Genomic DNA, 23,235 nt, shown 5'->3' with positions numbered 1-23,235 from the left:
AAAGTGTTTAAATTAGAATCATTAGCTCACTGTTTAGTTTTTCGTTTTAATAATAACGAGAACAGTTCACCGTGTGCCATCACTTCAATCGGTGATGGCATGCCTCCTTCCAGGCCGTGCTGGTTGATATGGAGGAGGGTGTCGTGAACCATTTGGTTCAAAGTCCACTTGGCGAGATCTTTGACCAGAAATGCACGATCACCGACATGTCCGGCTCAGGAAACAACTGGTGCGTGCAGTGGTCACACCTGAGATGGCCATTGTGGTTTGCAAGGTGAATTTGTACCAAATAAAAAATTAACTTTTCTTTTTCCTCTTGTAGGGCTGTTGGACATGAAGTGTATGGGCCTCGGCACCGGGAGGAGATTTTACAGAAGGTGCGCGCGTCAGTGGAGCTTTGCAACAGCCTGCAGTGTTTCTTCCTCATCCATTCCATGGGAGGAGGTAGTGCTAGAAATTAGTATTGAGCAAAGATATTAATTTATCTTTTTTTGTCTGTACTTATTTTGTAATTATCCTCCCCCTAGTAATCCACGCCCCTCCCTCTCCACGAATTACATCTGCAACAGGTATCCATTAAAAAAATAAAACACGTTTTCCAGTATAACCTGGTTATAACCAGTATAACCAGTATAACCAGTTTCTGGTCTTCATCAATGATCTCTCCGACTCTCTGGAAAATCCTCTCTATCTCTTTGCTGATGACTCCACTCTCTGCTGCTCCATTCCTCATCCCTCAGATCGGCAGTCTGCAGCCTCCTCACTCTTTGCAGGCCTGGACAAAATCACAGACTGGGCAAACAAGTGGAACATGTCTTTCAATCCTGACAAATCTCACACTTACGATGTCTCTCCGAAAAGACCGACTGGACAACCCTCCCATCTACTTTCTGAATAATCCTCTCCAAGAAGTTCTGTCACTCAAGCTTTTGGGTCTCACTAGGTGCCATGATCTTTCCTGGGAAAACCACATTTCCAAGCTGGCCTCCAATGCCAGCCACCGACTGGGCATCCTCCGTCGTGCGAAGTCCTTCCTTGGCACACCTGAGCTCCTCACCACATACAAGGCTTACATCCGCAGCTCAATGGAATACTGTTCTCCCCTCTGGGCCGGTGCTCCTGCCTCACACCTAGCTCGGCTTCACGCTGTTGAAACCAAAGCTTTCAGAATCATTGGAATCTCCCACGATGAAGCTATCTCTGAGGGCCTTTCACTCACTCACCGCAGGCAGGTTGGTGGTCTTCCTGTCTTCTACCGACTCCTCTCCGGCCTTGCTCCCCCAGCTGTCTCTGTGCTCTGTCCCCCTAATATTCCTGCAGGTCGCACTAGATCTGCCTGCAACCCTCTTCTGGTGAAACTGCGAAAATCAAGACTCGCTGCTCACCTTCACTCTTTCATTCCTCTTTACTCCCACCTCTGGAACAAACTCCCCCACTCCCTTCAATCCCACTCCTCCCTCCAGGTCTTTAAAACAGCTGTTCACCACCATCTCTTATCTTCCCCCATCCAAAACCTTGATCTTTTCTCTACCCCCGCTAATTCACCCCAGATACACTTTTTTGAAATTCCACCTTCTTTCCTGGAAGTCTTTGCAATGTCCATATGTTTTATAGCTCTTCTACCTCCCCCAAGCCCTCTCCCTCCCACAGATCTCTCGATGTCCCTGCTCTCAAATGTTGTGTTTGTGTCCTTCCCCCTCTATCCCCATCTTGTCTACCGCTCCCCTTATTATATGTTTTATGTGTCGGTTTGACTTTTTGTGTAATTAATGTTAGCTCTTTCACGAGCCTCGATCTTGTATACAAACCCCCCCCCCCCCCCCCAAAAAAAACCTCTTCTGTCCTGATCACATGTTCATTCACCTGAACATCTGTACCAGTGGGCTCTCTGGCTAATGGTAAAACGGTCAATGTCAAATGAATAATGTTCAGTATTCTGAACGTAAGTACTGACGTTTACATCCGTCCAATTGGACCGAGAAAGTCGTTTACTATATTCTGTGTCGCGTCGTCCGATGCAGGGACTGGAGCAGGTCTCGGAACATACATCCTCGGCCTACTTGAAGAAAACTTCCCCTTGATTTATCGCTTCGTCATCGCCGTCTATCCCTCTGCTGACGATGACGTCGTGACTTCCCCGTATAACAGTGTGCTGGCGATGCGCGAGCTCACGGAGCACGCGCACTGCGTAATACCTGTGGAAAACCAGGTGATGCTTCAACCTTAAATATTTTTTGATTGGTACATTCATCACTTGGTCAATCGTGGAAATGGATACTTTTGCATGCTCACGTCGTGTGACCAATAGATAGCGTTTATACACGTAAGTTGAAGTCCAAATGTCTAAATACTTATTCATATCCACTTGATGAGCCTGACTTGATTACCGCTCACGCACATGGACCGCATTAGATACAAATTGATACCGGCGATCTTTGGCAACAGGCATTGGTTGATATTGTGAACAAGGTCGGCCGGGCAGCAGGGACAGGAAGCAGGCAGTCAGTTGTGACCGAGAGCCAAGGCTGCTTGCTGACGAACCCAAAGGCATTTGACACGATGAATAACATCGTTGCCAACCTTCTGCTCAATCTGACGAGGTGAACAGGCCGAAGTTTACTGATGATCGGATTCATCTGCTTGTCCACTCTATGTCCGTTACAGTTTCATTTTGTAAGAACTTGATGGTTCACGGCAATGTTTCTCTTTACATCCCCGTGGTAGTTCTGCAAGGTTCGAGGGCTCCTTGAACGTCGACCTGAGTGAAATCACCATGAACATGGTGCCTTTTCCGCGTCTCCACTACCTCGTTTCGAGCATGGCTCCGCTGTACGCCCTGGCAGATGTGAACATGCCTCCACGGAGGTAGGAAGTGTTGATTGTGAGGTTTGATCACTGTACAATGTGGCTGAATCTCGAATCACTTTGTTGTCATTTATTGAAGATTAGTTCAAGAGGATCTGGAGTTATATTGTGAATGAACATTGCGCTATGATTAAAATCACCAACACGAGGGACACTCATTCGCTCCGAAGACACGAGTTGTAGTTCCACAATATGTCCTATGGTGGTGGTCGTGTTGCATATGATGTTCAATGACTTCCGAGTTGCACGTCTGCTCATTGTGCCAGGACTGCAGTATTGTGTGAGAGCGTGCCTTTCGCACCTTATTGCAATTCACATTTACTTGGAGGTGGTTGTGTTGCCATGAGGGCATGCTCAGTCCATCGAACTCGAGCAACCACCCTCCTGATACACTGCAGCAGCCTGATAGTCCAGGTTGTTGTGTAATTTCGTTCAGGTTTTTTTGGAGATTTGCAAACCTATACATATTTGGAAACTACAGAGTATAAGCAACCAGAAAACTAATGTTTCCATTTTCTCGGAAGTGTGTATGGCGGCCATCTTGGATTTTCAAAAATGACCACCCACGCAGGCATTTTTGTCAATATTTCAGCTTCTAAGCCGCATGGGGTCCTGGTTATAACAGCCAAACCTCTATTTTAAGGACAATGAATCCAAAGGCACCCAAGTACAATATTCCCCGTGACCACAGAGCAAATTATTATGCCAATTGTTATGTTAATTTAGGAATTTAGGAAAACGGAAACATTGGTTTTTTTGTTGGTTTGGCTCTGTAGCTTCCAAAAATATATAGGTTTGCAAATCTCCAAAAAAACTGAACGACAGCCAAGCTCTGAACATAGTGGACCGGACTATGAGGTTTGTTGTGGCGTTCCAAATCGGCTAATAGTGCATTAAAGCCTGCGTACTACATCTACATTGCGGTCTACGTCACACCCGGATAAAGTTGGAGCACGTGTGACGTCATCAGCGTAAGACTATAGGGCAGGAAACCATTGTTACAAAACGTAAACCGATTGGTCAAACCAGTGCAAACTGAAATGAAACGGACAGAACAAAATGTCACTCGGTAGGGCACGTACCTTCCACCAGGCTGAATTGTTCACGTTTTGTACCCCACTGATAGGCACGATCTGGATCCGGACCTTAACCAAAATCGAATCGGATTGTTCTTGTCACACCCCCAACCTGCCCACCATGTTTCATCCAAATCCGCCCACAACTTTTTGAAATATCATGTTAAATATCGTTTTTGGCCTTGTCTCTCTATGGTGAAGAACCATTTTAAAATTCTAGCATCCAGATTTTCACCAAAATCGAATCGATTCGTCCACGGCACACAATTAACCTGTCCACCAAGTTTCGTCTGAATCTGTCCATAACTCTTTGAGATATCCTACTCACAAACAGACAGACAAACCAGGGTAAAAACACAAGCTCCATCCACCTTCTGTGGTGGAGATAATGGATTGGCAGAGAGTAACAAGGAGAGATGTCCATGTTTGTAATTGCCTTGAAAAGTGGTGAAAATAATATTTTGGGGGTTAAAAAAAAAAATTGCTGACTAACCCATGAAGAGCAAAATGTGTCGCAACGGAAAATTTGGAGAAAACCTGTTTCATGGAGTACACATTGAATCTGCGATGACGAAGGTACTTTTAGATGTTTTATTTCTTCCCTTTTTTGGATGCATGACCAGAGGTTCATGGAAACATTTCTAAAAGAAGCAACAGAAAAAGTGTAGCACCCTGGGGATGTATTCTCACTGCTATAAAAATGCTGCCATGTTTTAATTGTGCAAAATTATCAAGGATGTTTTCAACACTATGGAGTTAATCCTAAATTAGAAACTTGTACAGGTTGATTCCGTTTATGAGGTGTGAACCTGTCTGTTCCAGGCTCGACCAGATGTTTTTGGATGCATTTAGCAAGGAAAACCAACTGATCCAAGCAGACCCAAAGCATGGTCTATACCTGGCATGTGCACTCATGGTTCGTGGCAACGTGCAGGTTTCAGATATCCGAAGGAACATAGAGAGGTGTGGATTCCTTATCGGGGATGTGGGGATAGGACATGTGATATATATGTATATATATATATATATATAGTCGTGGCCAAAAATAATGGCACCCTTGAACATTTTTCAAATAACTCAATTTTCTCTAAAAAATAAGTTGAAATTGACGAAAGTATTTGGTCTCCACAATTTTTTTTTTCACTGTTAATATTACAGAACCTTTGTTTTTGATTCAGAACTTAACATATCCCTTTAAATCAGGGGAAAAAAACGAAATGGCATTGACCAAATTATTGACACCCTAGATTTAATATTTGGTAGCAAAGCCTATGGAAAAAATAACTGCAGTTAAGTGCTTCCTATGGCCATGAATGAGCTTCCTATGGCCATGAATGAGCTTCCTACACCTCTCTACTGGTAGTTTGGCCCACTCTTCTTGTGCAAACTGCTCCAGTTCTCCCAGATTTGAAGGGTGCCTTTTCCAAACTGCTATTTTCAGATCTCCGCACACGTGTTTAATGCGATCTAGATCTGCATTCATTGCTCTGGCCACTTCAGAACAGTCCAGTGTTTTGTCTTGAACCATTCCTGGGTCCTTTTTAAAGTGTGTTTGGGGTCATTGTCCTGCTGCAACACCCATGACCTTTGACGGAGACCCAGCTTTCTGACGATGTGTTGAACATTGTGCTCCAAAATACCTTGGTAATGTTCTGATTTCATGATGCCATGCACACATTCAAGGCACCCGGTGCCAGAGGCAGCACAGCAACCTCAAAACATCACTTGACCTCCACCATGTTTGACTGTAGGGAATTGACACCATGTTCTTTTCTTTGAAAGCTTTATTTTGTTTTCTGTAAACATAGAGATGATGTGCTTTACCAAAAAGCTCTAATTTGGTCTCATCTGTCCACAGGACATTCTACCAAAAGGATTTTGGCTTGTTCAGGTATGTTTTGGAAAACTCCAGTCAGGCTTTCTCAGCGATGGGGGGTCTTCCTGGGTCTCTAACCATAGAACCCCCTTTCATTGAGTTGGAAAAGGATGGTGCGAGTCAAAACTGTCGTCTGAGGGTCAGCTTGAATCTGTTTGGCAGTTGATCAAGGTGCTTTCTCCACCATTCGAACAATCCTTCACTGCAATCTTCGATCAAGTTTTCTCTTGCGGCCACGTCCAGGGAGGTTGGCTACAGCGCTATGGGCCTTAAACTTCCTGATAACATTGCGTACGGTGGACACAGGAACATCTAGGTCTCTGGAGATGGACTCGTAGCCTTGAGATTGTCCATGCTTGGCTACAATCTTGTGTCTGCCTCCTCTGACAATTCTCTGGTGTTCTTTCTTTTGTCCATGCTCATTGCGGTACACACAGTGACCCAAAACAGCAGAATGACTACTTTTCTCTCTTCAAACTGGTTGAATGAGTGAATTTTATATTGCAGGCACCTGCAACTCAACACAAGTGAGTTCAATTCCAAAGTAAAGGAGAATTACCTGCTTGAAATCTAATCATTTCTACCAACTTCTAAAAGGTGCCCAGAATATTGTCCGGGCCATTTTAGGATTTCTGTGTGGAATAAGCTAAGATTTAGTGATTTTTTTCAGCTTTTTTGTTTTGTTCCACTGCAAAGCAAAATAATACATATGGGGATACCAAAATATTTTTTAAATTTCAACAATTTTCTGGAAGAAATGGTGCATTATTTGGGTATGACACAAGCCTTGAGTCTTCTTGGGTATGATGCGACAAGCTTTGCACACCTGAATTTAGTGATTTTCTGTCATTCTTCTCTGCAGATCCTCTCAAGCTCTGTCAGGTTGGATGGGGACCGTCGGTGGACAGCCATTTTCAGGTCTCTCCAGGGATGTTCGATTGGGTTCAAGTCAGGGCTCAGGCTGGGCCACTCAAGGACCTTCACATAGTTGTCCCTAAGCCACTCCTGCGTTGTCTTGGCTGTGTGCTTAGGGTCATTGTCCTGTTGGAAGGTGAACCTTCGGCCCAGTCTGAGGTCCTGAGCGCTCTGGTTCAGGTTTTCATTCAGGATATCTCTGTACTTTGCTCCATTCATTGTTCCCTCAACCCTGACCAGTCCCCCAGTCCCTGCTGCTGAAAAACACCCCCACAGCATGATGCTGCCACCACCATGCTTCACTGTTGGGATGCTATTGGGCAGGTGATGAGCGGTGCCTTTTTTCCTCCAGACATGACGCTTAGAATTGAGGCCAAACAGTTCAATCCTGGTTTCATCAGACCACATAATCTTGTTTCTCACAGTCTGAGAGTCCTTTAGGTGCTTTTCTGCAAACTCCAACGGGCTTTCATGTGTCTTTCACTGAGGAGAGGACTGTAAACTTTCAGGAGAGGCTTCCGTCTGGCCAATCTGCCATATAGCCCAGATCGGTGGAGTGTTGCAGTGATGGTTGTCCTTCTGGAAGTTTGTCCCATCTCCACACAGGATCTCCGTAGCTCAGCCAAAGTGACCATCGGGTTCTTGGTAACCTCTCTTACCAAGGCCCTTCTCCCCCGATTGCTCAGTTTGGCCGGGCGGCCAGCTCTAGGAAGAGTCCTGGTTGTTCCAAACTTCTTCCATTTAAGAATTATTGAGGCCACTGTGCTCTTGGGAACCTTCAATGCAGCAGAAATTTTTTGTAGGCTTCCCCAGATCTGTGCCTCGACACAATCCTGTCTCTGAGCTCTGCAGGCAGTTCCTTCGACCTCATGGCTTGGTTTTTGCTCTGATATGCATTGTCAGCTGTGAGACCTTATATAGACAGGTGTGTGCCTTTCCAAATCATGTCCAATCAATTGAATTTACCACAGGTGGACTCCAATCAAGGTGTAGAAACATCTCAAAGATGATCAAGAGAAATGGGAGGCACCTGAGCTAAATTTCAAGTGTCATAGCAAAGGGTCTGAATACTTATGTCAATGTGATATTTCAGTTTTTTCTTTTTAATAAACTAGCAAAACTTTCTAAAATCCTGTTTTCTCTTTGTCATTATGGGGTATTGAGTGTAGATTGATGAGGGGAAAAATGAATTTGAACGATTTCAGCATAAGGCTGCAACATAACAACTTACTTTTTACAACTTAACGTACCTACTTTTTCCACATGCGAAATTTGCATTTATGTTTATTTAAATTATACAATGGACTACAAAATGTAAATGTTTCATGATATTTGTTATATTATATCACCTTTATTTATCAATATTGTTGAAATGAAGATCAAACAGCTGTATGTTGAAATATGTTGAAAAAGTCAAAACTTTACATGGGGTGTGCTTGCTTTTTCACGTGACTGTATGTTTTACCATTGTAGAACAACAGCACTTTGTTTGTTCAGTCCCCCCATTTTAGGTAAGCATAAGTATTATATTAGGTTTTCATTTGCGCACTGGCCCGAGGCTGGTTCAATTGGCCAGTGAAAATATCGGTGTGAAAATACGTTTCAAATCAATCTATTGTGCCACTCATCAATCACGTATATCTCTTTTATAGAAAATTTAATGTTGTGTCGTCCGCTGGACCAAGGCTCAGCAACTTGTTTCTTGTTTTGAAAATCTCGGTAATGCAGAACAAATGACAAATCCCAGTTACGACCTATCCAAAGTGTCCTTTAGAGGGTGTCAGGACAAGATGGCCAAGTGCTCGGACGCCCAAGTGTAATGGCATTTTGATGCCAGGAGCTCATTGGCTACACCCAGCTCCTAGCCTTAGTAAGGGTCTTCATTGTGATGTCGTGACTCGGGACGGACTTTGTGCCATCTCAGCCCATTTATTCTGCCTCGACAGTAACAAACCCAGACATAATATGGAAATCTATTAAGGGTATGAGTAATCTGACGGTAGACAATAAGCGCAAGCTGCCTGAGGAAAAAAACAAACAAAGAGATGTATCTGTAGTATTCGGCCATTCAAAGCGTGCACATTCTGATCAAACATTCCGGGAGCCAACACATTCATCGCTCCCTTTTCTCTTGAAGAGACATGTTATGTTTTGCAAAATATGCAAACATTTTTGCAAGGAAATGCAATGAATTCATTTTATAATTATTGTTATTTAATTGGCAGACAATAAATTATGTTTGTTTAAATGTTTGTTTAAACATAATTTCCTGCCTTCATGATGAAGCTGTTGATTTTGGTTGGGGTTGGTTCTGCAAAAATATCGTCTCGACGGTCCAGTAAGGTTTGGTCTTGCTAGTGCAGCTGGGCATTGGAAAAAGGTGTGTGTGTGTGTGTGTGTGTGTGTGTGTGTGTGTGTGTGTGTGTGTGTGTGTGTATATATATATATATATACACACACGCACACACACACAGATGAGTCTTTAATAGCCACAATTATTCCCACCTCGGGGATGGCCAGTGGGAACGTTTTTGCCCCAGTCTTTCCCAAACTGACTGCCCTGGCCTGGTGTTTGACTAAGTAGGTTTTCAGGATGCCACTGATGACTCACCTACTCTTCGCAAAGGACACCTTTGGATCTCTTACAAGATCTCTTTGAACTTACACAAGCTAATGCTGGCAGATGGGGCACCCAGCATAACGTCCATCTGAAGGGTGGGACACGCATTAATGCCTCGCCCTGAGTGCGAAACGCAAGGATGATGGCAGTTTATAACTGGGTTGGATTCAGGTCCAGGCTAGAGAGCTCAAAAGCGAGTGTGCAAAAGACTCAAATAATATATATATACACACTCATTGAAATCCTCCATGCAAAAATGAAAAATATTTGAACACAGGTAAAGTTCAGCTATCTTTACTAAACACATGTCAATAAACAAGAGGTTGCCTCAATCGCAAAAAACAAAAAGCATGAACATCACAAGGTGTGGTGCAACAAAAGTCACAGCACTGCAACACAAAGGCACGCACCTGAATACAGTCAAAACAAAATGACACAGGGATGGACACAACACTCCCAAGAGTCAAGGACAGAATGACAGCAGTCCTCAATATCGTGTGTGTGTGTCCTCCTTGAGCTGTGATGCAGGCTGTACACCTCCGACGCATGCTCTGCACCAGGCGTCTGATGCGGTCTTGTTGGAGTCTGTCCCACTCCTCCTGCAAGTCTTGAATGAGCATTTGCCGATTGACAGCTGTTGATCTCCTCGATGCAAGACGTCGACCAAGCTCATCCCATAAATGCTCAATGGGATTGAGGTCAGGGGAATAAGGCATCCAAGGCATCACTTCAACACCCTGTTCCTGGAGGAAGTTGGTGGTCAGGCGAGCAGCATGGGATCGAGCGTTGTCCTGCTGGAAAACTGCGATGTCAGGATGAGCCTGGAGAAATGGCAGCAGATGAGGTCTCAAAACTTCATTGACATAACGCTGACTAGTGAGATTGCCTTCGATGACGACCAGAGGTGTCCTGAAATGGGTGGAAATGCCGGCCCATACCATCACACTGGGTCATCCCCAATGATTGATCTGGCGAATACAGCATGATGCATTCCTTTCCCCACCTCTGCGCCATACCCGTTGACGCCCATCAGCAACATGGACGCAAAATCTGGACTCATCGCTTAACAATACTGCACTCCGCTGTTGCTGTGTCCAGCGGCAATGCTGCAGACACCATGTTTAGTAGAGGAAATGAGCCTGAAAAATTCATTTTGAAAATAATTTCATGTTAAAGCAGGCATCCACTGGAAACAAGTAGGGAATGGGGTGGTGCATCGGGGGAGGGTGGATGCCAGCTGAGATTTTTTCGAAAAGGGTCATTTTTAACCCTTTTTGTTGCTAAATCAGTATTTCCGAAGTGTTGAAAAAGAGAAGAGATGTTTGTAACAATATCCCATTTATTTGCCCAGCCATTTTACTCTACATGGGGTTTTTATACATCATTTTGTTGCTTATGATATTGCCTACAAAATGCATCTCAGTATTTTTAAATATATATATAATTAAGGGGTTACCATGGTTACAGTGGGGGTCAAAGGTCAACCTATGGCAAAAATATATAATTTTCTCACACTTTCTAATAGATAGGCAAAATGCCATATAAAACTAAATTTACTGGTTCTAATTGCTTTTATTTATCAATCCTCACATAGAAGAGCAGTTTTTAGTGAGGGAAGATTGATGTAATACCCCTCTGTGGGCAATTAGTGAAGGGTGAAAATTAACCTTTTCTTCAAAAATACATAGAAATTGTGAAAAAAACCTCTGTTTTGTATTTACCGGTACATGGAATTGTTAAGTGTGATGTTATAGCATACAGTATGCATCGGAAAATGTCTCCAAACCACCATGGTCAAGATTCCTAGTATTGTTTGAGACTTTATTCTGTTTGCCAACAACCTACGGATAACATAGTTTGAACCGGGGCTCCGACTACCTACACATCTTCATCATCATCCTGTGAATTGGTGCATGATCCCCTACAAGTGCAAGCACTAATGCAGGTCTTTTGTCCTGCACGGAAACAGCCGCATCTTTTTCCACAACCAGATGTGCAAAAGCAGCTCACAGGCTCCTTGCAAGCTTTTGGAAGAGGGCTCAGGGTCATCAAATTGGGAACGAGGTTTCCACTACTATCATTCTTCCATCCACTGGTTGTTGGATCAGGCAGATCTTGCACTGGGCTTAGTGACTCCTTCCAGACAAGGCATTGGTAGTTTGCTCGACGAATATGCATTTCCAGTGCATCCTTGGAGGGGGGAAGAGCATCGAGCGAACGCTTTCCTTGAAGGAACATTTCTCGGCGAACTTGATCAATTGCCGTAAGAGGGGTGTTTTTAGGTACAGTTTGCACACAAACTTCTCAGCATCTTGGATCAATTGGTCACTGATGTTTTTAGACCCCATCTTCTGGAGGCATGCTGGCTCTTCAGTGAACACTTTCAACGCAGTCTTCTTCCCTATACCGGCGAACTGGCTGACTGTGTCACAACCTGTTAGTGCATGGAATGCAATAATTGTCTGAATTTGGTCTTCTGGTAGTGAGATCTGATGGATGGGGATGAAGGGACGTTTGGATTTCAATCCTGAACTGAACCACACCTCTGGAGATAGGTGATCTCGCAGGCCCAGTGCCACAACCAGGACATCTGTGTCTCGGCATTGAAGGACACATCTCTGGTAGCCCTGTGGTGTCGCATCCCTGGCATGCAGGATGATCCTGGTGTCCGCCTCTTCATGGTTTGCGTTCATGGAGTTGGTGCTCCTGCCGGTAGAAATCCATACCCTCATCAAATCCTCAAACCCGCCGGCAACAACTAATTCATATGTTGGCTGTAGCTCCTTCTCCGCCATCTCTATGAGAGATCCAGAAAGAAATGCTGCCAAGTCAGCCTTGTTGGCAGAGAGGCTGAGGAATGAGTTGAAGTTGGAGGGGAGCTTCACGTCCTTTGAACTGATGACACGTCTGATTGGGCGGTTTTGTCGGCTCTTTTTTCCCTTGTGCCAGACTTGATGGAGACCTCCTGATACCGATCGAACACAACATCAACCCTGGAGTACATGGGACCAAAGCGGTTTAAGACACTGGTACAGAATACATTGCTCAGATCTCCAAAAGTCTCTGATTTCTCAGGCTTGCCAATTGCTTGTATCGTATCAGTGCAGGGCCGTCGATGATCAAGCAGGTTTTTGCTGTACTCTTGGGAAGGTTTTTTGACACTTCTATGTCCTTGGTCAGCATTTCTTGAAGCTGGGACTTGTCGGTAGAATGGAGTTTCCCATTGGTGTCTGCTAGTGCACGTGGGACTGATGAAAGCTCATGCCTCAGGATATTATTCAGGTCTACATCTCTCCCTCCCTGTGCTGCCACAAACAGTCTTTGGATTAGATTCCTGTCAGCTTTGATCTCTTTCTGTTTGCCAGCTCCACTTGGTTGAATGCTTACTTTGTACATCCTGCTTATTGATGGTGTTTTGTTCCTAGATAATGTAGCATGAAAGTCTGTTGACTTCTCAATAAGGCGAGTGGAGACAAATGTTTCAACTAGGGATGCTCCTGTTTCACCAGCCTTGAGGACTTCTTCTTTGATGGAGTCTCAAACAATACTAGGAATCTTGACCACGGTGGTTTGGAGACATTTTCCAATGCATACTGTATGCTATAACATCACACTTAACAATTCCATGTACCGGTAAATACAAAACAGAGGTTTTTTTCACAATTTCTATGTATTTTTGAAGAAAAGGTTAATTTTCACCCTTCACTAATTGCCCACAGAGGGGTATTACATCAATCTTCCCTCACTAAAAACTGCTCTTCTATGTGAGGATTGATAAATAAAAGCAATTAGAACCAGTAAATTTAGTTTTATATGGCATTTTGCCTATCTATTAGAAAGTGTGAGAAAATTATATATTTTTGCCATAGGTTGACCTTTGACCCCCACTGTAACCATGGTAACCCCTTAATTATATATATATTTTAAAATACTGAGATGCATTTTGTCGGCAATATCATCAGCAACAAAATGATGTATAAAAACCCCATGTAGAGTAAAATGGCTGGGCAAATAAATGGGATATTGTTACAAACGTCTCTTCTCTTTTTCAACTCTTCGGAAATACTGATTTAGCAAAAAAGGGGTTAAAATGACCCTTTTCGGGAAAATCTCAGCTGGCATCCACCCTTTCCCAATGCACCACCCCATGCCCTAACTCTTCCCACTGGATGCCTGTGTCTAACATGAAATGATTTTCAAATCAATTTCTAAGCCACTTTTTCACTTTCGTTTCCTCTACTAGTTAGTCTGTTCCGCCGATGCACTGCGTTCAACACTGGACCTCTGCAAGGACGTCTTGCCACCAGGCTCCCGACTTCTCAAGCGCCTCCGCACAGAAGAGACAATGATGCGGTCGTTGTGGCGACCCTTTGTCACTGCAGCTGTTTGCGGCGCAGGGCGGAAACGATCACGAAGATGCTGCAGCACAATCCAGCGTTGGTTACCCATGGTCTTCCTCTTCGTCGACCATCATTCGCAGTTCCAGTTTCACCGTAACGCCTGGCCAGGTTGGAAATTGCAGGCTGTGAGCAACCAAGACATTGGGCAATTGTGCGCTGACTTACACCAGCCTCAAGCATCCCAATTGCCCTTAAACGTTGTTCAGATGTCAGGCATGGCATCTGAATTTTCTTGTTGTTTTCCCTGTCAGAAGCCTCTAGTCTAGAGTGACTATAGACAGCAGTAAATGAATGTCTAACCACGAGAACTGAAGGATTTCATTATGAGGGTCATTATTTAAAGGGAAAGATCCCTATACAGAACCACTCAATCATGCCATTGTTGATCAACCAGGTGATTGAATTGAAGTTCCCGTTACATAATCAGCAATTACAATTGAAGAAACGTGTTTGTAAAGCTGCACATTTCAAAAAATGAAAGCGATAAGTTTCTTTTGATGTTCAGTTTATATATATATATATATATATATACATATACAGTCACGTGAAAAAGTAAGTACACCCCATGTAAAGTTTTGACTTTTTCAACATATTTCAACATACAGCTAGCTATTTGATCTTCTTTTTTTTTCTTTTCTTTTTTTTTTCTTTTTTTTTTCTTTTTTTTTTTGTATACAAGATCGAGGCTCGTGAAAGAGCGAACATTAATCACACAGAAAGACAAACAGACACACAAAACAAATAACATCGGGAGCGGTAGACAAGATGGGGAGAGAGGGGGAAGGACACAAACACAACATTTGAGAGCAGGGACCGAGAGACATGGAGACATAGAGAGAACTGTGGGAGGGAGAGGGCTTTGGGGGGGAGGCATGGGAAGGGGGGGGGGTGGGAGAGGTATAAAACATATGGACACTGCCAAGACTTCCAGGAAAGAAGTTGGAATTTCAAACAAGGTGGATCTGGGGTGAATTAGTGGGGGTAGAAAAGATCAAGGTTTTGGATGGGGGAAGATAAGAGATGGTGGTGAACAGCTGTTTTGAAGACCTGGAGGGAGGAGTGTGATTGAAGTGAGTGTGGGAGTTTGTTCCAGAGGCGGGAGAAAAGAGGAATGAAAGAGTGAAGGTGAGCAGAGAGCCGAGATTTCAACGATATTGATAGATAAAGGTGATATAATATAACAAATATCATGAAACATTTATATTTTGTAGTCCATTGTATAATTTTATATAAACATAAATGCAAATTTCGCATGTGGAAAAAGTAAGTACACCCTTGGCTCCAATACGTGGTATTGCCCCCTTTGGCAGAAACAACCTCAAGTCGACGTTTCTTATAACTGTCTACCAGTCTCTGACATCGACTGGGAGAAATTTTTGCCCACTCCTCCATGCAGAATTCTTTCAGCTGTGCGATGTTTGAGGGGTTTCTTGCATGCACAGCTCGTTTCAAATCCCCCCACAACATCTCGATGGGATTTAGATCCGGGCTTTGACTTGGCCATTCCAGAACTCTCCATTTCTTTCTTTTCAGCCATTCCTTGGTGGATTTACTGGTATGTTTAGGGTCATTGTCATGTTGCAAGGTCCACCTTCGGTTGAGCTTCAACTTTCTGACAGATGGTCTCACATTATCCTGAAGCACCCTCTGGTACAATGAAGAATTCATAGTGGATTCTATGATGGTGAGCTGCCCAGGCCCTGATGCAGCAAAGCTGCCCCAAACCATAATATTTCCACCACCATGCTTTACAGTTGGTATCAGGTTCTTGTGGTCAAATGCTGTCCTTGGTTTTCGCCAAACATGTCTTCTGGTACTGTGGCCAAATTGCTCTACCTTTGACTCATCTGTCCAGAGCACATTGTTCCAGAAGTGCTGTTCTTTGCCTAGGTGTTCATTGGCAAACTTTAGGCTTGCCCTGATGTTCTTTCTGGACAGCAAAGGTTTCCTCCTGGCACACCTCCCATTTAGATCAAATATGTGCAGCCTCTTTCTAATGGTAGACTCGTGCACTTTGACATCAACAGTGGCAAGAGCTACCTGTAGGTCCCGTGATGATATTCTGGGAGTTCTTAGAGACTTCTTTCAGCATCTTGCGGTCTGCTCTCGGGCTGAACTTGCTGGGGTGGCCTGGCCTGAACAAGTTGGCAGTTGTTTGGAATCTTCTCCACTTGTCGATGATCTTCCGGACAGTCGAATGATTGATTTCAAATTGTTTGGAGGTCTTTTTAAAGCCCTCCCCAGACTCGTAGGCATTTATAACCTTCTTTCTGAAGGCCCCACAGAGCTCTTTTGATCGAGGCATGGTGACGCCGCACACTTCAACAACAAAGAGCAAAGCAAACTAAATGTCTGAGGTTTAAATAAGACAGGTTCCTCCAAGATCCTCTCTAACGATGTTCTAATCATTTGCACCTGAGCTGGTGCACCTGTTTCTAATTTTGGGTATTTGAAGGAGTGATAAATGTTGGGGTGTACTTACTTTTTCCACATGCGAAATTTGCATTTATGTTTATTTAAATTATACAATGGACTACAAAATGTAAATGTTTCATGATATTTGTTATATTATATCACCTTTATCTATCAATATTGTTGAAATGAAGATCAAATAGCTGTATGTTGAAATATGTTGAAAAAGTCAAAACTTTACATGGGGTGTACTTACTTTTTCACGTGACTGTATATATATATATATATATATATATATATATATATATATATATATATATATATATTTGTTGCGGAACCCAGTTCTGTCGACGTACTAAGGGGGGTGTGGGGGGGGGTTAAGTCCCCGTTTTCCCCTCAGACACCGGGTCCACGGGCCGTCGACCGCGAGACGAAACTCGCACCCGGCGGGTTGCATAGCATCTCCAATCCACCAATCACGGGTTGAAGGGTTATCGGTCGTGACCCGAATACCTTCGAGACAACGTGGCCAGGAAGACCGGGAATTGAACCCCTCACATTCCCACACTTTATTCCAATAAGGTGCGCCGAGCGGGTCGCATGGTGTGGGTCGCGGCTTTACCCTGCGTGATCTACAGGCTGAATTGAGCAACCGGATTTGGTTTCGGACAATGCTGGGTCAATGGGTTAAAGGACGCACACGAACAGGTTGAAAGGAAACGAAGTGTACACGTCTTTTATTTACAATGGCACAGAAAAAAGAACGAGAAGCAGACTTAATAATTCTTACCTATCTTAATCCCAACATAGGCGCCTGGCAAACTCAAACATGGTGTGAATCACACACCGGTTAGACTCGTACAGGTGGACGTGCAGACGCTGACTCGGGCGGGGGCCACTCCTGTACGGATCGATCCAGCAGACAGCACGAAGGAGGATCGGCACAGAGGATGACCCAGCATGGATGAAGAACCAGCTTGGAGGACGAAGGAGAAGGGCAGCACGGACGAACCAGCTCGGCGCACAGCCAGCTTGAAGGACGAACGAGGAGAGAGAGCTCGAAGAATGATCGGCACGGGCCTTTATCGGGTGGAATGTCCTTCTAGGAGGTTCCATGGCCTCCCATTGGCCGAGGTTGGTCACGTGCGGTCATTCCCCCCCCCCCCCCACCTCCTTCTGGAAGGTTCCACGACCTACGATTGGTCGCTTGTTGGGCACGTGCAGTCGTTCAGCTCTACCTCCTTCGGGAAGGTTTCACGGCTCGTTCTTCCCCCACCACGAACCAACGTCTTCTTTCAACCACACGAAGGGTTGGAATCCTGCCTAACTCGATGCATACATGCTTTAATTACAACACAATGGTAAGGGAACTAATCTGTACATTTCATAAGAAATAACTGACTACTGCAGGCTACATGTTGTTGTGTAATTAACTAGAGGGGGTGTCTTTTATTGCAAAACCGTAATATATATATAGGGTGACCCAAAAAAAACTCCCACATTTCAACGGTGAATGAAAATAAAAATGGTTAAAGATAATCAAGATATTATTTTCACACATGAAACTTCATTCAATACAGTTTTTATTCATCATGTTTTAAAGATGACATCCTCCAAATGGTGGCCGTCATTGTCTATACACGCTTGGAGTCGGAGCACCTACCTATGCAGATCTACCTGGATCTATATATGTCACTACCCCAAAATTCATAACAATATATATGTATATATTGTGTTACCATAGTAAATTTTACCATCCAACACTCTATCTGGAATAGTCATCAGATTATATCCATTCTAAAGTTCAGTTTTCTCCTTCCTTCTGATATAATTCCCTCACCTGCAGGTTAAAATCCTCTTTACACTTCATTACGTGGAATCAGGAGGGCTGGAAGACAGGACTCTGTTCGGTGGCCCCTGTGGGGCAACCGCACATGCTCCTCACTCTGGCCAACAACACGTGTGTGACGCACACCTTCTCGGGAATTCGTGAGCACTTCAACAGGCTGTATAAGCGCAAGGTGATGGCAAGTATATTAACACACAGCTTCTGTTTTTTGATCATGTGGGGACACTGGTACCGGACTCACTCAAGTTTTCTCAGACACTTGTTTGCTGTGAAACGAAAATAAATGAAAGTTTTTTTTCTTTCTTGATTTCCTTTATGGTTTTGGAGGGATGTAATAGCGTGTGTGACGTCTTGGATTCCAGGCACATCTTCATCACTACACGGAAGTGACAGGTATGGATCTGGGTTGTTTCTCGGAGGCTTTGAGCTCGCTGACATCCGTCATTGATGAATATGGCCATCTTGAAGGGACAGGGAGCCACTTGGCCCGCTCCGTACCACGGATGCGCATCGCGGTGTAAGCGATAACCGCACGTGAGCACTGCCATTTTTAATTATTCCGAGATTAATCTGTCAATTGTTAATAATGTGCTTTCGCACTGTTTATTCCTGGCATTATCGTAATTAATGAATATAAAGTTTGTTTTCATTGTATTTAATCTTTATTTCTTCTTGTACAGTTTGACAATTTAATCCATTTTTATCAAATTTTCCTTCCTAAAAATGTATGGATGTTATCGAAATGAAATCGCTTCTTGCCGTAAAAATGAACACTATGCACAATGTAATGATATTTAAAATGTATATATTGGAGTTATGCTCTGATAAAGATTTGTGCCTGCATTTGTCTCTGTCTCTTGCATAACTACAAAGGGCATTAAAAAAATGTTCTCCTGATGAGATACAACAGCCCAATAAAGACCAAGACGTTTGATTTTTTTTTTTTAATTTTCAAAAAAGATAAATATACACCTCGACCCAGACATTCACGGATCTCGCATATTCTCGGTTGATAAATTGTGACCTGCTTCTACATTCACGAACGTGTCCCGCAAATTCATGGTTTTACACAGGTGCAAAAAAAATATTTACATTTGCCGCAAGCATGGCTGCCTTCTGCATTCCCAAACCTGCGCTTCGCATTTGCCACGGCTTTTAGCGGCTACATTTAAAAAAAATTTAACCATGCTGTAAGCGAGCTTCGCGGGATACTCCACCAGCTGTGTAACACGTCATCCTCTGTGCGTTATTATACAGAATGAAAACGCTTCAGTGCAATTTGCTGTCTCCATTTTTCCCCACTGAAACCATGCCCCGACATTCATGGATCTTCCTTAACATTCGCGGATTTGCCATGACATTTGCGGGATTTTCTTCAACTTTCACGGATTTTGCCTCGACATGCATGGATTTTGAAATGCCCAGAACCTATCTCCTCTTTTTACTTTGAAACTGCCCCCACATTCACGGTTCCGACTTTTGTGGCATTTTCCAGGAAAGTATTCCCCACAGATGTGTATATACAGACTTGGCATTTAATATGGAATATATATTTTTTCTTGACTTGGGTTTACTTTCTTAACTCAGTATATCAATCTGGTGAGTTTCTTTTACCCTTCGGTGATGTCTTTGTTGAAAGAACCATGTCACTGATTGTCTTTCGCAGCAAGAAGTCAATAACAGGATTATATCACAGGTGGCGTGACAAAATGTAAGGACAGGTACATTTGACGATTGGCTTCACAATCGGGTATATAAGGGTTGTTGCGTTCTGTATTAGTGGAAAACAACTGCTGCACGTCTACAAAAGTTATTTCCGCTTCCTCTGGAGATGGTCCGTCAACTTGACAATGCTGTTTGTCATGGAGTGGTGGCTTTACGAAATTCTGGCATGAAACAGCGTGCTATTGCTCGGCAGTATGGCATCACTCAAGGTCAGGTGTCAAAGATCCTGAAACGAAATGCTCAGAGGGGTGTCCATACTCCAATACCGAGGCCAGGACGTCCACGCAGAACCACAAGGAGAGATGATCGCCAGCTGCACCGGTTAGTCTGCAATGGCCGTACCAAGTCAGCTAATCGGCTTAGGGCTGAGTGGCAGCAACTGACAAATGTGCCTGTATCCAGAAGGCTAGTCAACCAACGACTGGTTCAAGTAGGCTATCGTGCCAGGCGTCCCCTGAGAAAGCCACGCCTGACCAGACAACACAGCCAGCGCCGATTGCAGTGGGCCAGAGGGCACCGTCAATGGCAGCCAGGACACTGGAATAACGTGACCTTCAGTGACGAGTCTAGATTTCTGGTCTATCGTCAAGATGGCCGCGTCCGAGTGTGCAGACAAGTGCATGAAGGCCACAACGAAGATTGTATAGTGCCAAGAGTCCAAGCTGGAGGTGGTGGGGTGACCGTTTGGGCTGCTTTTCATGCAGGGGGCAAAACTGACCTGGTTGTTCTGAATGGAAACCTGAACCAGTTCAAGTACAGGGTCATTCTGGAAGAAACATTGCTTCCATTTGCTCGTGCAGCCTTTCGAGGAAACTTTGTCTTCCAAGATGACAATGCACGGCCTCATCATGCTCGCATGATCCAACACTTTCTTGCTGACCGTGGTGTAGAGCATATGGAGTGGCCTGCCATGTCCCCGGATATGAATCCGAAAGAGAACTTGTGGGCAGAATTAACGCGTCAAGTCGACAACTTGGACCAGCAGCCTACCTCTGTGCATGAATTGCAGCAGACTATTGTCACTGCATGGCAAGCGATTCCTGTCCAAACCTTGGCAAATTTCGTGAACAGCATGCCTCAACGAGTACATGCTCTCCTGAATGCTCATGGGGGTTGCAGGAAGTACTGAACTGTAATTTTACTGTCCGTAATCCCAGTCATAATTTAGCTTTTGTTTTTGTTGAAATTTTTTTTGGCTAATGTGCAAAATACAGAGATACTTCTGGAAAACGTACAGAAGTTTAACACAGTACTGTCCGTGAATTGAGTTCGATATCAGTTGACATCACTTTCAAGGATCAATTTATTTGCTTCGAAATGTCAAATGTGGTTTTTGTTTCTTTTAAAGGTCACATTAACAAAATCTGGAATAATTTCAACATAATTCCAATGAACTTTTGGTTCTAAGTCATCTTGAAAAGTAAGTTCACCTCACGTAAAGTTTTGACTTTTTCAACATATTTCAACATACAGCTATTTGATCTTCATTTCAACAATATTGACAGATAAAGGTGATATAATATAACAAATATCATGAACATTTACATTTTGTAGTCCATTGTATAATTTAAATAAACATAAATGCAAATTTCGCATGTGGAAAAAGTAAGTACACCCCTACATTTATCACTACTTCAAATACCTAAAATTATAATCAGGTGCACCAGCTCAGGTGCAAATGATTATAACATCGTTAAGGAGGATCTTGGAGGAACCTGCCTTATTTAAACCTCAGACATTTAGTTTGGTTTGCTCTTTGTTGTTGAAGTGTGCGGTGTCACCATGTCTAGATCAAAAGAGCTCTCTGAGGCCTTCAGAAAGAAGGTTATAGATGCCTACGAGTCTGGGAAGGGATTTAAAAAGATCTCCAAACAATTTGAAATCAATCATTCGACTGTCCGGAAGATCATCTTCAAGTGGAGAAGATTCCAAACAGCTGCCAACTTGTTCAGGCCAGGCCGCCCCAGCAAGTTCAGCCCGAGAGCAGACCGCAACATGCTGAAAGAAGTCTCTAAGAACCCCAGAATGTCATCACGGGACCTACAGGTAGCTCTTGCCACTGTTGATGTCAAAGTGCACGAGTCTACCATTAGAAAGAGGCTGCACAAATTTGATCTACATGGGACGTGTGCGAGGAGGAAACCTTTGCTGTCCAGAAAGAACATCATATCAGGGCAAGACTAAAGTTTGCCAATGAACACCTAGGCAAAGACCAGCATTTCTGGAAAAATGTGCTCTGGACAGATGAGTCAAAGGTAGAGCTATTTGGCCACAGTACCAGAAGACATGTTTGGCGAAATCCAAAGACAGCATTTGACCACAAGAACCTGATACCAACTGTAAAGCATGGTGGTGGAAATATTATGGTTTGGGGCAGCTTTGCTGCATCAGGGCCTGGGCCGCTCACCATCATAGAATCCACGATGAATTCTTCATTCTACCAGAGGGTGCTTGAGGATAATGTGAGGCTATCTGTCGGAAAGTTGAAGCTAAACCGAAGCTGGACCTTGCAACATGACAATGACCCTAAACATACCAGTAAATCCACCAAGGAATGGCTGAAAAGAAAGAAATGGAGGGTTCTGGAATGGCCTAGTCAAAGCCAGGATCTAAATCCCATCGAGATGTTGTGGGGCGATTTGAAACGAGCTGTGTATGCAAGAAACCCCTCAAACATCGCACAGCTGAAAGAATTCTGCATGGAGGAGTGGGCAAAAATTTCTCCCGGTCGATGTCAGAGACCTGTAGACAGTTATAAGAAACGCTTACTTGAGGTTGTTTCTGCCAAAGGGGGCAATACCACCTATTAGAGCCAATGGTGTACTTACTTTTTCCACATGCGAAATTTGCATTCATGTTTATTTAAATTATACAATGGACGACAAAATGTAAATGTTTCATGATATTTGTTATATTATATCACCTTTATCTATCAATATTGTTGAAATGAAGATCAAATAGCTGTATGTTGAAATATGTTGAAAAAGTCAAAACTTTACATGGGGTGTACTTACTTTTTCACGTGACTGTACGTGCGTGCGTGTCCGCATTTTCAAAATTAATTTTCTCGTCAACCGTTGGTCCGATTGACATGACATTTTACCATTGGAGTGCCTACGCCTGTATCATTTTTTATTCATAATTATGATGTCGTCGGTCACATGGTATGGACGCCATTTTGGAAAAAACGGTACACTATATCTCCGAAACCACTCAATGGAAAAAATTTAAAGAATTCTCATTGTCAAGTACTCCCCATGGAGAATAAGATATGTTAATGATGATGTCATTGGTGCCTTCATGATGATGTCATATTTCAAAAAGTACAATGCTTGATCTGATCAGTATGAAGAAATTAATTTCTCTGCAACTGTTGCTCTGATGGACACAAATTTTTGACCATAGGAGCGCTGCCTCTGGTAGAATTTTTAATGATAATTATGACGTCATAGGTCACGTGGTACAAGCGCCATCAGAAAAATCGAAAGACATTGCAC

General features: G+C 43.5%; 1 protein-coding gene and 1 long non-coding RNA gene across 6 annotated transcripts in view; one reads left to right on the top strand and one right to left on the bottom strand.

The window, feature by feature from the left end:
* The window catches only part of TUBE1 (tubulin epsilon 1), a 38,017-nt gene extending 19,161 nt beyond the window's left edge, over positions 1–18,856 (top strand). For 3 of the 5 annotated variants that reach the window (XM_078773119.1, XM_068108385.2, XM_078773120.1), the window contains 8 exons: positions 114–229; positions 323–444; positions 2,022–2,209; positions 2,446–2,600; positions 2,725–2,865; positions 4,764–4,904; positions 18,011–18,185; positions 18,376–18,856. In XM_078773119.1, coding sequence (XP_078629245.1) covers positions 114–229; positions 323–444; positions 2,022–2,209; positions 2,446–2,600; positions 2,725–2,865; positions 4,764–4,904; positions 18,011–18,185; positions 18,376–18,534 — 1,197 coding nt within the window. In that variant the 3' untranslated portion in view covers positions 18,535–18,856. Of the gene's footprint in view, positions 1–113; positions 230–322; positions 445–2,021; positions 2,210–2,445; positions 2,601–2,724; positions 2,866–4,763; positions 4,905–18,010; positions 18,192–18,375 lie in introns of all 5 variants that reach the window. The other 2 variants (XM_068108384.2, XM_068108386.2) reach the window with 1 other exon arrangement.
* Positions 1–23,235, bottom strand: part of LOC137422652 (uncharacterized) — a 1,758,619-nt gene that overhangs the window by 484,588 nt on the left and 1,250,796 nt on the right. The gene's annotated exons all lie outside the window — the stretch shown is intronic.

This window comes from Myxine glutinosa, chromosome 2 (genome assembly GCF_964187855.1).
Source record: "Myxine glutinosa chromosome 2, kmMyxGlut1.1, whole genome shotgun sequence".
NCBI lineage: Eukaryota > Metazoa > Chordata > Myxini > Myxiniformes > Myxinidae > Myxine > Myxine glutinosa.
Note: the sequence above shows the minus strand (reverse complement) of the source record. Positions and strands in the feature narration are given on the sequence as shown.